This window comes from Elephas maximus, chromosome 27, assembly GCF_024166365.1.
Source record: "Elephas maximus indicus isolate mEleMax1 chromosome 27, mEleMax1 primary haplotype, whole genome shotgun sequence".
In the NCBI taxonomy this organism is placed as follows: Eukaryota; Metazoa; Chordata; class Mammalia; order Proboscidea; family Elephantidae; genus Elephas; species Elephas maximus.
The window spans coordinates 36,628,495-36,642,532 of NC_064845.1; the positions used below are offsets into that span (position 1 = coordinate 36,628,495).

The 14,038-nt window shown below is 43.1% G+C and overlaps 2 protein-coding genes across 7 annotated transcripts in view; both read right to left on the reverse strand.

Moving 5' to 3' along the window:
- ANKRD28 (ankyrin repeat domain 28) overlaps positions 1-7,896 on the reverse strand; it is a 222,143-nt gene extending 214,247 nt beyond the window's left edge. For 4 of the 5 annotated variants that reach the window (XM_049870972.1, XM_049870970.1, XM_049870973.1 and 1 more), the window contains exon 1: positions 7,551-7,896. In XM_049870972.1, coding sequence (XP_049726929.1) covers positions 7,551-7,577 — 27 coding nt within the window. In that variant the 5' untranslated portion in view covers positions 7,578-7,896. The remainder of the gene's footprint in view (positions 1-7,550) is intronic. The other variant, XM_049870976.1, reaches the window with a different exon arrangement.
- Positions 1-14,038, reverse strand: part of LOC126068466 (uncharacterized) — a 1,054,989-nt gene that overhangs the window by 29,191 nt on the left and 1,011,760 nt on the right. The window lies entirely within an intron of this gene.

The window sequence follows — 14,038 nt, forward strand, 5'->3', positions numbered from 1 at the left end:
GGGAACATTATCCAAAACAAAAAGGCTTAATCCTAAACTACTCTCTCCAGACACACAGCATTTTTCCAGGGTCACTTCACCCCAGAGTACATTCGCTAAATATAAATTTTATGTTAGACTAGAGTAAAAACCAGACAACAGGATAAAACACTGAAAAACCTAACACAACCCAAATCTAAACACCTGGATTATCTGATTCTTTTTTACTGCCATAATCAATGTTTGACTTCACTTTCATAAAGTTTAATTCATCCTACTGGGACTAAATAACAACAAAAATACATGATAAAAAAAAAACCAAACTGAACCCAGTGCTGTCGAGTCGATTCTGACTCATAGCAACCCTGTAGGACAGAGAACTGCCCCATGGAGTTTCCAAGGACCGCCTGGCGAATTCGAACTGCCAACCCTTTGGTTAGCAGCCATAGCACTTAACTACTACGCCACCAGGGTTTCCAAAACATACGACAGTCACTCTCAGTTGTACTTACAAGTGAGCCATTAATATGGCTATGTGGGACCTTTAAAGATATACTCACTTCCATTCAAACTTTCGCTTAGTACTTAATGTCCTCAGTTTATCCTCAAACATATTACATACAGTCTGAATTACAGCAATAGCGACCCAACTGGCCTTGGGTGTTTATCTGTCCTTTGTAATCTACTCTTCTAAAACCTGTAATATAGTGGTAATTTAAATTTTAGGGGTCACAGGCCCTTCTGAGAATCTAATAAAACTTAAGGGCCCTCTTGAGAAAGTACATACATGCACATCTCTCCTGAAGTCCTTCAGACTCTAGGTTAACCAAGCCCAGCTATAATGACTTCCCAATGCCTCCCAATCAAGTCCAAACTTCTTAGCCTGATATTCAAAGTACTTCATAATGTAGTCACATTTAACCTAGATAATTTATCTGCCATTCTTTTTCAACTACACGCACCAATCAGGGCTCTCTCTTTACTATCCCAACATAGGCACACCATCCATTTTCTGGACTGACCTCACGGTTCCCTCTTGTTGCTTCCATGCACAACTGTCCGCTTTTTACAAATACTTCCAGGTAAACCTAAAATACCTCCCCTGCCGTGACATCATCCCTCTGTCCACAATCACATCATCTGCTCCTTTCTGAATTCTGAAACAACTTATCTACATCTCTTATAAAGTTCACCATGTTCTACCTTGTATTATACCAAAACTTTCACTGCCGTTGAGTCGATTCCAACTCATAATGCCCCTGTAGGACAGAGTATAACTGCCCAATAGGGTTTCCAGGGACTGCCTGGTAGATTCAAACTACCAACCTTTTGGTTGGGAGCCACAGCCTTTAACCACTATACCACCGGGGTTTCCTTGCATCATACAAACTATCCAAAAAGTTAGGAAACATAAAATACACTTGTTCATTACATTTTCAAATAATATGCTTTCTATGTTTGTCCTCAACTTCCACAAAGCTTTTCATGTAAAGTATCTCAGACACTCTGTATTAATGTGTATCTTTTCTACTCTCATAGCCAATAAGATCCTTAAGGGAAGAGACAGTAGCTAATGTACTCTTGGGCGTCCCACAGTCTCCAGCACAAAAGCGGTACTCTTGACATAAAGTACCTCAATATCTAGGCCTCAGTGTTCTTCAGGCACTTCGTGCATTCTGTACCCCAAATTACAAGATTTCTCAAGAATCGTCTTCCCCCATGCCTCCATAAACAAAGTTCAAAGTACAATGTTCTACCCACTTAGTGGGTACTGGAGCAAGTGTGAACTTACTAACTAAAATAGTAGTTAAGTTATTCTCTCTACTCAGTGAGATGTGCCAACCCTATTATGGATTAAAATGTGTCCTCAAAAAATGTGTGTCAACTTGGGTAAGCCATGATTCCCGGTACTGTGTGACTGCCCACCATTTTGTGATCTGATGTGATTCTGCTATGTGTTGTAAATCCTAACTGCTATGATATTAATGAGGCAGGACACAATCTACAGGATTGGGTTGCCTCTTTTGAGATATAAAAGAGAGATGGGAGCAGAGAGGAGACAGACCTCATTATCACCAAAAGAAGAGACAGGAATGGGTGTATCCTTTGGATCCAGGGTCCCTGCGCTGAGAAGGTCCTAGACCAGGGAGAGACTGATGACAAGGATCTTTCCCCAGAGCTGACAAAAAGAGAAAACCCTCCCTTAGAGATAGAGCCCTGGATTTGGACTTCTAGCCTCATAAACTGTGACAGAATAAATTTCTGCTTGTTAAAGCTATCCACTTATCGTATCTGTCATAGTAGCACTACATAACTAAGACACTTGCTCATAAAATCCTTCATCATATCAAGAATCCTCACCTAATGACCACTAACCCTGAAGGGAGCCCCTCACCTTTAGTACTACTGCAAACAATGTTTAGTTCCAGTTATAAAACAGATGCAGGAAACATAATAACATCCCAAATTATATATGCAATATATATTTTATGTATGTGTATATGCATATATATGTCTTTGAGTTGTGGTGTTGGCAAAGAATATTGACTATACCATGGACTGCCAAAAGAACGAACAAATCCATCTTGGAAGAAGTACAGCCAGAATGTGTCTTAGAAGGGAGAATGATGAGACTCCGTCTCACAGATTTTGGAAAAGTTATCAGGAGGGATCAGTCCCTAGAAAAGGACATCATGCTTGGTAAAGTGGTTGTTGTTGTGAGGTGCTGTCAAGTCGGCTCTGACTCACAGCGACTCTACGTACTACAGAACGAAACACTGCCTGGTCCTGCGCCATCCTCACAACCATTTTTATGCTTGAGCCCATTGCTGCATCCCCTGTGTCAATCCATCTCATTGACGGTCTCCCTCTTCTTCACTGACCCTCTCTTTACCAAACACGATGTCCTTCTCCAGGGACTGGTCCCTTCTGATAACATGTCCAGAGTATGTAAGACATCATGCCACATCAGGAAATAAAGGTTTCAAACGCTTGATGCCATCCACATCATTAAGGTGGACTCTACTTTGAGGAGGCAGTTCTTCCCCAGTCGTCTTTTCAATGCCTTCCAACCTGGGGGGCTCACCTTCTGGCATTATATCAATGTTCCACTGATATTCAAAAGGTTTTCACTGGCTAATTCTTTTCAGAAGTAGACAGCCAGGTCCTTCTTCCTAATCTTAGTCTGGAAGCTCAGATGAAACATGTCTGCCATGGTAAAGTGGAGGACCAGCAAAAAAGAAGACAACCCTCAATGAGATGAACTGACACAGTGGCTGCAATAATTCTCTAAAGCATAACAACAATCATGAGGATGGCACAGGCCCAGGCTGTGTTTCATTCTGTTGTACACAGGGTTGCTGAGTCAGAACTGACCTGACAGCACCTTATGACAACATCAACAAACACTACAGGAAGCAGTGAAATAGCATACAAATACAGGAACTTTTTTAGGAACCCCTATTTTTTAAACATGATATGGAGTCCTAGAGGCTGTTAACCAAAAGGTCTGTGGTTCGAATCCACCAGCCACTCCTTGGAAACCCCATGGGGCAGTTCTACTCTGTCCCATAGGGTCACTATGAGTTAGAGTCAACTGGATGACAATGGAAACATAATGTAAAAGTTTACGACCAACCAACTGATGCTATGACACACATGAACCTTAAAAATAGTACGTTAAACAAAAGAAGTCAGACAGGAAGAACCGCATATTGTAGACCTTTGTCTAAATGAAATAATCAGAATAAGTAAATCCATAGAGACAGTATCAGTGATTGCCAGAGGCTGAAGGGAGGAGGGAGTAGGGTGTGATCACTAATGGGATATGGGGTTTCTTTTTAGATTAATGAAAATGATCTGAAATTAGACAATGGTAATAATTGCACAACTCTGTGAATATACTTAAAATCACTGAACTGTACATTTTAAAAGGGTGAATTTTATATTATATAAATTATATCTCAGAGTCCCTGGGTGGTGTAGATGTTTAAGCCCTCAACTACTAGCCAAAAGTTGGTGGTCCAAACCCACCCAAAAGAGCCTAGGAAGACAGGCCTGGCAATCTGCTTTCTGAAAGGTCAGAGCCTTGAAAACCCTATGGAGCATGGGATCACCACGAGTTAAGACTCAAAACTGACTCAAGGCAACTAACGACCACCACCACTTGGTAGGAGGAATGACTACATCTCAGCTTTCAATATATGTGACCTAAATTATATCTCAATTTTTTTAAGCTTATGACCAATTTGGTCATTTTACCTTGAAGAAAACTTAACAGGAATCTAACTTACTACTTTGTTTTCTCAAGCTGATTAAAACTACAGATTACAAACTAGTCCCCTACAAGCCCCTTTTTAAAACCATTGCATTAAATTCTTATAAAGAGATTTTGTATTAAGAATCCAGAGTGCTGAATTCCTTAAAAAAAAAAAAAAAAAGGAGTTCTAAAGACACTAGGCATACCTGCACAGTTAACAATGGCAGCAAGTAACATACCTGCTCCTATATGCTGTGATCTCCAGACATCACTCCCTATTGTAGTCCCTATAGGCATGTGAATTTGTGATCCCTGAGCTAAATGAAGATCTTCTATCTTTATTATAATGAATGTACTACGAATCACTACTAATAAAATAAAACGCAATCATGTATTATTACACTTCTATTAACTTCAAAGAGAAAAATCAGCACAGCAACACCTGTTGAATAAAACCCTACAAGTGTTACAGACTCATGCTGTGTAAACTAAAGTGAAATAATCTGGGGAAAAATTCATGTTTCTACTCTACAAAGAATAAGAAATTTATTTTAGGTTAAAAAGTCTCAAATTATTTTCACCAATAATAACTTCTTACTCACGTAATTAGGTACTGACATAAGATGAAGGAAAGCTCATTCAGATTAACCCACTGATTGGGTATTTGAACAAATTGCTTTATTTGCTCACTGATTTTATATTTAAACCAGCTCTAACTCTCCTGATGCTTAAACGCATAATCAAAAAAGGAGCCCTAACCATTTACAGTTTGTGCATATTAGGCTGTATTTTGCAAAGCTAGAAGAAAACAAAATACAAGGTGAATATGGAAACAGACCTAGAAAAGTAGGGTCTACTACTTCCAGCCTCGAATGTAATTGAAGCCAGTTTCTTTTATGCTTTCACTGTTATTCCTTGAGCTAAATGTATGTCAAGTAACTTCCAGCTTTAAAACTCACTTGTACTTATTCAGATCTCTTCCTGCTTTCCTCCAAATAAAGTAATTCATCTTAGCTGAGCTGCTTTTTCTGGACATGAGGAAGTTCAAATAGTATTTACATTCCATTTCACTTTTACCATCACTTCTAACTGTAAAGTAAGTATCGACATACAAGATGACTTCTAAAACAGCTATTCTGTTTAAACTGGCAATATTAAACTCGCTTCTCAATGTTTTCCAAAAGAGAGACCAGATGAACCAACTGCTTAGTGATTAACACATAAACCTCAATGCTCTTTTACCCCCCTCTCAGCCCGGCCATTTTATTAACTTATCCAGGGTCCCTCAAGTTTACAGGTGACATTTTACTAGGTTAACATTATCACTTGGTATTACTAGATATTACATAAAACTGGACTAGCGTCACAACCACTTAATTCCGATTTCTAAATACTGTACACAAATACAAAGGTGCAACTGGATTTTACGACCAACTGAAAACCCAATCCTATTTCTGTTTAAACCTGACAGTGAATAAAATAGCGTGCTCTCCTAAAAGTTCACCATATCCCTAACATGCACAATGATTTAAATTGTAAAAATAACTTTCCTAAAAGTACAGAATTAGAAACTAAAGAAAGCAAACAATCGTTACCTCAACCATTACTTATGGGAACACAAAGTTATTAGAATGATAAAAATCTGACGAAAATCTAGATATTGAGTTTCACAACCCTGGAGTATAATGTGAGATAACTGTACAGGAATCGGTTTCCAAAGACAAACTAATTTATTTCAACTGTACTTTGCTTGCTATTCTGTAAAAATGCTGTGCAATAAAACTCTGATGATAGAAATGTTCTATCATCTGTGCTGTCCAATAAAAAAAAATTTTTTTTTTTTTAAGGATAGCTAATATTCACATGTGGTTACCCATCACTTGAAATGTGGTTAGCAGGACTGAGGAAGTGACTTTTCAAATTTATTTAAACGTTAATCGCCACAGGTGACTAGTGCCTGGTGACACAGTGGTAAGAGCTACAGATGCTAACCAAAAGGTCAGCAGTACGAACCCACTACCCGCTCCTTGGAAACCCCATGGGGCAGTTCTACTTTGTCCTATAGGGTCACTATGAGTCGGAACGGACTCCAGGGTAACAGGTTTTTTTCTGTCCCCTCCCCCGACCCGCCCCGCTAGTGGTTATATTGGACAGCGCAGTCCTACAATTTTAAATAAATGGCGTAAACTTGACTGAAGTTTTTCAAAGTATCATGTTCTGGTGATGTCAAGACCAAGTAGACCCCTCTGCTACCAAATGATACCCAACTTCAGCCACCAGCCTAAACATAAAATAAAATTCACATAAGAAATGAGAATTCATAACACGATTTAGATTCAGAACGCAAGGCACAGCATTCACTAAGGAACAATATTAAAAGGCACATTTCAAGTTTTCCCCCATTGTTCTGCAAAACAGGTACTGATGTATGGAATAATTTCCCAATGCATGCGAGTAACTATTCCTTCAAATCTGTTCAATTATCTTTTGTTCATAAAAGGGAGGGAGGAGGGCAAAAATAAGTTCTCAGCACTAATAAGTTTCCTACGACTCAGTAAATTTCACATTTCCTTTTTCCTCAAGGAAAGACACAAATCTTTGCAAGCGCCTGCATCTCTTGAAAGCCTCGTTACCTACGTATTTAGGTGAACATATCGTTCTGATACAACAGAGATTTCGCTCCTAGACACAAAATATTTTTTCAGGACAAGAAAGTCACGAGTTTTTAGAGTACTTCAGGTAATCTTGGACCAGCTCTTCCCAAGTCAAGGAAAGGAACCAAGAAGGTGCACAAGATGTCACAAGAAAACAAACCTGGCAACCTGCACGTTGAATAACTAGTCCCTAAGCGGAATCAACTACTCTGAACCAGGAAAGAATGTGCCTGGAACTATCTGGCGAGGCAAACAAGCAAGGTCGTGACCCTGGGTCATGGCCGCCCGCGCCGCTCCCGCCCGCCTGCGGGAAGCCACCTGTTAGGCCTGAACCTCACCTGGCCGGCGACAGGAGGCGCACCCGATAGTGCGCCCGACTGGAAGGCGGCGAGCGTGGGACCCGCCCCTTCCTCGAGACTGCCACCAGAGGCGGCGGCAGGACCCCCGGAGGCACGTGGGCTCTATCGGGCCCGGGCAGCGCTGACAGGCGGGTCCCCTACCGTCCGCAGCCCCCGGCCCGCGCCTGTCCCCGAGGCGGGATCCCTGCCTCCCGCGCACACAGCCCGCCGGGCAGGCGTCCAGGCGGCCCACGTCGCCGGCCCGCCCTACCCCCCGTCCTCCGCAGTCGGAGCGCTGCCCCTCCGTCGCCCCTCACCTACCTGGTCGCGGAGTTTGAGGAACGCCATGGCGGTCGCCTCCGCGCCAACTCGAGCCTCCGCCGACGCCCCGGCCCGCCGCTCCCACCCCGGTGGCCTCAGCAGCTGCCCGGGGCCGGCGGGTCGGCGGCCGGCTGAGCTGAGGAGTCCGCGGGCAGGGGGCGGCACCGCCTCCCGGGCCGCCCGCCGCCACCGAGAGGTGAGGAGCCCGGCCGGTCCCGCCTCCTCCTTCTAAGGACTCCACGCCCTCTTCCTTCCTTTCTTTCTCTTTTTCTCGGCCGCCTCCACACGCTGCCCGAGCGGCCGCCACAGCCCCTGCCGCCTCCTCCCCCTCACGCCCCCTTCCCGAAATACCCTGGCAGCCCCCGCGGCAGCGCCGCTCCAGCCCGCGGCAGCAGCGGCTCCAAACTCCACTCCACAATATTGCCACCACCGCCCGCCGCGATTGGCCGCCGCCCGGGGGAGAGGCCAGAGTAAGCTGAGCGCCCATTGGCTACGCCATTGCGCTCGCTGGTGGCCCCTCCCGCCTGCCGGAGGGGAGAGGGCGGGGAGGAGGAAGCCGCGAGGGGTGGGCGCCGAGCTGCGGCTGCCCTGGGCGGGGGAGTCGGGAACGTGGCGGAGCCGGGGGTGGGACGGCCAGGTGTACGGGCTCCTGGGCGCGCGGCCTAGTGCGGTGGGCGGAGCCCGGGGCTGAAGGGGACAGGGGGTGGGGGTAACGGCCCGCGATTCACACGTGGAGGTAGAGTGTAGATGGGCCTCCAGCTTTGGAGGATGAAGGAGCTGGGTGAGGGGCGGGAATGGGCAGGCGTGAGGGGTGGGAACCTGGGGGCTGCTGCCTTCCCCATAGCGGCCTGGGTTGGGGGGTGAGCTGGACTCGCATTTGGAGGAAGAGTGAGGATGCGCCCCTGGGCTTGGGTGGGGGAGGGTCGAAGGAGCCCAGGGAGTGGGGTGAGAGGTGGTTTTGGGGGCTGCTGCCCTCACTGGGGCGGTGAGCAGGGCCAGAGAGAGGTGGGGGAGGCGAACTGGCCGCTATTTGTGTGACGAGGTAGAATGGAGACCCCTCTGTCTCCCCTCTCCTCCCCCCCACCACAAAGGCCCAGGATTTGGAGAGGATGGTGGAGTCACTGGAAGGGTGTGAGGTAATGCCTGGTGGCTGCAATCCTGGGGAAGAGGGGGGATGCTGGCTCTCCGGAAGGAAGGGAGGCATCTTTACAGCCAAACAGGTTGTGAACACCTGAGCTTTTTTTTTTTTTACCCGCAGTCCCCAATCCTAAGCAAGGCTATGGTCACCATCTCGAAAGCACCCCTGCCAGGCTTCCTTTTTTTCTTTATTCCCCCTTTCTTCTTATGCAAGTATTCTGCCTCCCACGCGAGAGAAATCAATTAAATATAAAAAAGATGTGCAAGATTTCTAATAAGTATCCTCCTTGGATGGAGAAGAGGAATGACTCCCTCACCCTGCCCCCGCCCACACACACTCCCCCCCCTCCCCAGGCCACCCCAGAGCTCTGAAATGGCTTCTCTTTCTTAGGCAGCCACGCACTGTTACCATTCCAGGATTGTGTGGGAGAAGACTGTTGTGCGCCTGTGTGTGACCTCCTTGGCGGCACCAGCCCCTGGTTAATAAAAGGTACAGATGGTTAGAACACAAAAGTGTGACCTCAGACTTGGTTTTAAAAAGTCCTGTTTTCCCCACATCGGTTGTATCTCTTCAGATACACTTTATACTTAGAAGATCGATTTGAGCCTAATGGCAGTCTGGTTGCAGGAAAGGGGACCTATGCCAAAACTGTCAGCTTATTTTAATGCTTCACTTATAACAAAAAGCTTATCTTATCTTATCTTTAGGCCCATAAAAAATGAAAATATCAGAATCTGCAAGATCAAAAACGATACAGATTAATAGTACAAGCCTGCTAGTAGTATTCTTTGACATATCATACCTTGATGCTACAGAAACAATTTCTACCTAAAATTATATTCATCATCATAAATTACATTTTCTACTTAAAATGGATTCTCATAACAGTGAGATGCACAGTCATGACAAAATTAAAAAGAAAGTCCAACTGCTCTTGCTTTGTATTATCTTCAGTACTTCACTCCTTTCCCTTTACTTCATCAACTCCAGCAGATAAAATAGGGATGCTATTTGTCCCCCAACCTCTCCTTATCTGTTCAGTGAAAGTGAATGAATTAATGTTATGAAAACATTTGAGTTCTGCAAAACAAAGGTGTTGTGATAATACTACCAATGCACTTTGTAATTACAGGTCACCTTTGTAAATAATTACCCATGTGCTATGTCCAATACAACGTTCTACCTTAGTAAGGGGTGCAAGAATTCAGCTTCATGCATACATAAACCTGTTGTTAACTACTGTGGATGCCTAGCTAGAAGTCAAAAAATTCCCTCCAATCATCCCTTCTCTAGATTAAAGTTCTAGAATTTAAAAGCACAGTGGAAACGTGATTAGGAACATGGTGAAAATTAACTTTTGGGAGAGCGAAAGTGCTTTTGAGGACGTGAATTTAAATTATGGACCAAGTATGCATTTTTGTAGGTTTTGTAATAGATCTAATAAAACTTTTCAGGGCTCTTCTGAATTTTCCTTATTATCAATAATTAATGAATGTTTTGTAATGCGCCAAATCTGACAACTTTACCAATAGTAAACGCGAAACTCCCCTGCTAGAGAATGTTTAAGACCTATCTGGGTTATCACCCTTCCTGACTCTGAATATCATTTAACTTCTCTGCATCTCAATTTTACCATTTGTGAAATCTAAACCTGCCCTTACCTGGTCTGCTCATCTCACACAATTAAGATCACATGAAAGGCTGTGGGAACTCTGAAGGGCTATTCAAATTTAATGTTATTATTATAGCAACTACATTTCCATAGCTGGCAAGAGAGTAATAACCATTTTTTTTTTTGAAACATAGGAATAAAAAATGTGAGAAATTGAGCAGTAAAATAAAATTCATGTTCAAATTCTGATATTTTAAAAAATTTTTATAAGATTATTCCTGCTTATTATAAAATATTCAGATATTAAAGAAGTGTTTAAATGTACAGTACTGAATCGGTTGGATTCCTCTACACCAACAAAGAGAACTTCAAAGAAGAAATCATCAAATCAATACCATTTACAATAGTCCCCAAGAAGGTAAAGTATTTAGAAATAAATCTAACCAGAGACATACAAGACCTTGTACAAAGCAAACTGCAATACACTACTGCAAGAAACCAAAACAGACCTACATAAGCAGAAAAACATAACTTGCTCATGGATAGGAAGACTCACCGTTATAAAAATGTCAATCCTACCCAAAGCGATCTATAGATACAATGCAATCCCAATCCAAATTCCAACAACATTTTTTAAAGAGATTGTGATTCACCAACTTCCTATGGAAAGGGAACAGGCCCCGGATAAGTAAAGCATTACTGAAAAAGAAGAACAAAGTGGGAGGCCTCACAATACCTGATTTTAGAACCTATTATATCGCCATGGTAGTCAAAACAGCCTGGTGCTGATACAATGACAGACAAATTGACCAATGGAACAGAATTGAGAACCCAGATGTAAATCTATCTGCCTATGAGGATCTGATATTTGACAAAGGTCCGAAGTCCATTACAGGGGGAAGACACACTCTCTTTAATATATGGTGCTGGCGTAACTGCATATCCATCTGCAAAAAAAATGAAACAAGACCCATACCTCACACCATGTACAAAAACTAAGTTAAAATGGGTCAAAGACCTAAATATAAAATCTGAAATGATGAAGATCATGGAAGAAAAAATAGAGACAATGCTAGGAGCCCTAATACATGTCATAAACAGAATGCAAACCATAACTAACAGTGCACAAACACCAGAAGAGAAACTAGATAACTGGGAGCACTCCTAAAAACCAAAAACTGATGCTCATCAAAAGACTCCACCAAAAGAGTAAAAAGACAGCCTACAGACTAGGAAAAAATTTTCATCTACTATATATCTCATCAGGGTCTAATCTATAAAATATACAAGATACTGCAAAACCTCAACAACAAAAAGACAAATAATCCAGTTTAAAAATGAGCAAAGGATATGAACAGGCACTTCGCCAAAGAGGGCATTCAGGCAGCTAACAGATACATGAGGAAATGCTCATGATCACTAGCCATTAGAGAAATGTAAACCAAAACTGCAATGAGATACCATCTCAACCCAACAAGGCTAACATTAATCCAAAAAGCTCAAGATAAATGTTGGAGATGTTGTGGAGAAATAGGGCCACTTATACACTACTGTTGGGAATGTAACATGGTATGGCCGCTTTGGAATTCGATTTGGTTCTTCCTTAAAAAGCTAGAAATAGAAGTACCATACGATCCAGCAATCCCACTTCTTGGAATATATCCTAGAAAAATAAGAGCCTTTACATGAACAGATATATGCACACCCATGTTCATTGCAGCACGGTTCATGATAGCAAAAAGATGGAAACAACCTAGGTGCTCATAAACAGATGAATGGATAAACAAGTTATGGTATATACGCACAGTGGAATTCAGTGCAACGATAAAGAACAATGATGAGTGTGAAAAATATCTCAATGACATGGATGAATCTGGAAGGCATCATGCTGAGTGAAATTAGTCAGAAAAGGAAAAATATTGTGTGAGACCACTATTATAAGAACTCAAGAAAAACGTCAAACAGAAGAAACATTCTTTGATGATTACAAGGGTGGGGAGGGAGGAAGAGGGGAATTCACTACCTAGATAGTAGAAAAGAATTATCTTAGGTGAAGGAAAGGACAATATACAATACAAGGGAAGTCGGCACAACGGGACTAAACCAAAAGCTAATAAGTTTCCTGAACACAACCAAACACTTCGAGGAACAGAGTAGCAGGGACAGGGGTCTGGGCACCATGGTTTCAGGGGACATCTAGGTCAATTGGCATAACAAAGTTTATTAAGAAAATATTCTGCATCCCACTTTGGGGAGTGGCATCTGGGGCCTTAAAAGCTTGCAAGAGGCCATCTCAGAGGCATCAGTTGGTCCCAACCCACCTGGAGCAAAGGAGAATGAAGAACACCAAAGAAACAAGAAAAATATTAACCCAAGAGACAAAAGGGCCACATAAACCAGAGACTCCATTGGCCTGAGACCAGAAGAACACCAACGACCACCCTGAGAGGGAATATAACAGAGAGTCCCTGACAGAGCAAGAGAAAAATGTGGTGCAGAACTCAAATTCACGTAAAAAGACCAGACTTAATGGTCTGGCTGAGACTAGAGGAACCCCCAAAGACATGGCCCCCGGGCCTTCTGTTAACCTAGAAGTAAAACCATTCTCTAGGCCAACTTTTCAGACAAAGAATTGATGGACTATAAAACAAAATAATGCTCATGAAGAATGCTTCTTAGTGCAAGTAGATACACAAGACTAAATGGATAGCTCTTGTACAGAGGCAGGATGAGAAGAAAGAAGGGGATAGGAGCTGGTCGAATGGACACTGGAAATGCGGGGTGGAAAGGGGGAGTGTGCTGCCACATTTTAGGGGTTGCAACTAGGGTCCCATAGCAATATGTGTATAAATTTTTGTATGAGAAATTAATTTGAGCTGTAAACTTTCACCTAAAGCACTATAAAAACAAAAAAGAAATTTATAATACTGAAAGTAATGTCCCTTATCATCAAAGCTAGTGAAACTAGAAACTTGAATGTTGTCAGTAATCCCTCCGTCTGCCACCCTTACCTCCCTCCTCTTTTCTGCAGGTCACTTTCATTCTCCTTTACTACAACCAAGACCTCTACTAACACATTTTAAGTACTCTGCAATGCTAAAGGAAAAAAGCCAATATTCCTGGCCTCAGATTTGGAGAGGAGTCCTGATGGCACAGTGGTTAAGCACTGGGCTGCTAACTGAAAGGTCAGGGGTTCTAATCCATCACCCACTGCACAGAAGAAAGGAATGATTAACTGGTTGGGTTGCAGTCATGTGACCACGCCTTAGCCAATCACTACAGCCAAAGAAGCAAGGTCTTGGAATTGATGACAGTTTCTATGCAGAAGTCGTGTCTAAAATGGTGGGAGGACAGATTTCATACAGAATTGCTGTGAGCTGGATAGCCACAACAAATCTTATTTACTACTACATGGAAACCCTCGTGGCATAGTGGTGGCTACAGCTGCTAACCAAAAGGCTGCCAGTTCAAATCCACCAGGCACTCCTTGGAAGCTCTACAGGGCAGTTCTGCTCTGTCGTGTAGGTCACTGTGAGTCGGGATTAACTCAGTGGCCATGGGTTTGGTTTGTTTTGGATACTACTACATAAGGAGCCCCGGTGGTACAGTGGTTAAGGGCTTGGGTACTAACCTAAAGTTCAGCAGTTCAAACTCACCAACCGCCCCAGGGGAGAAAGATGTGGCAGTCTGCTTCCGTAAAGATTACAAGCTAAGAAACCCTATGGGGCAGTTGTACTC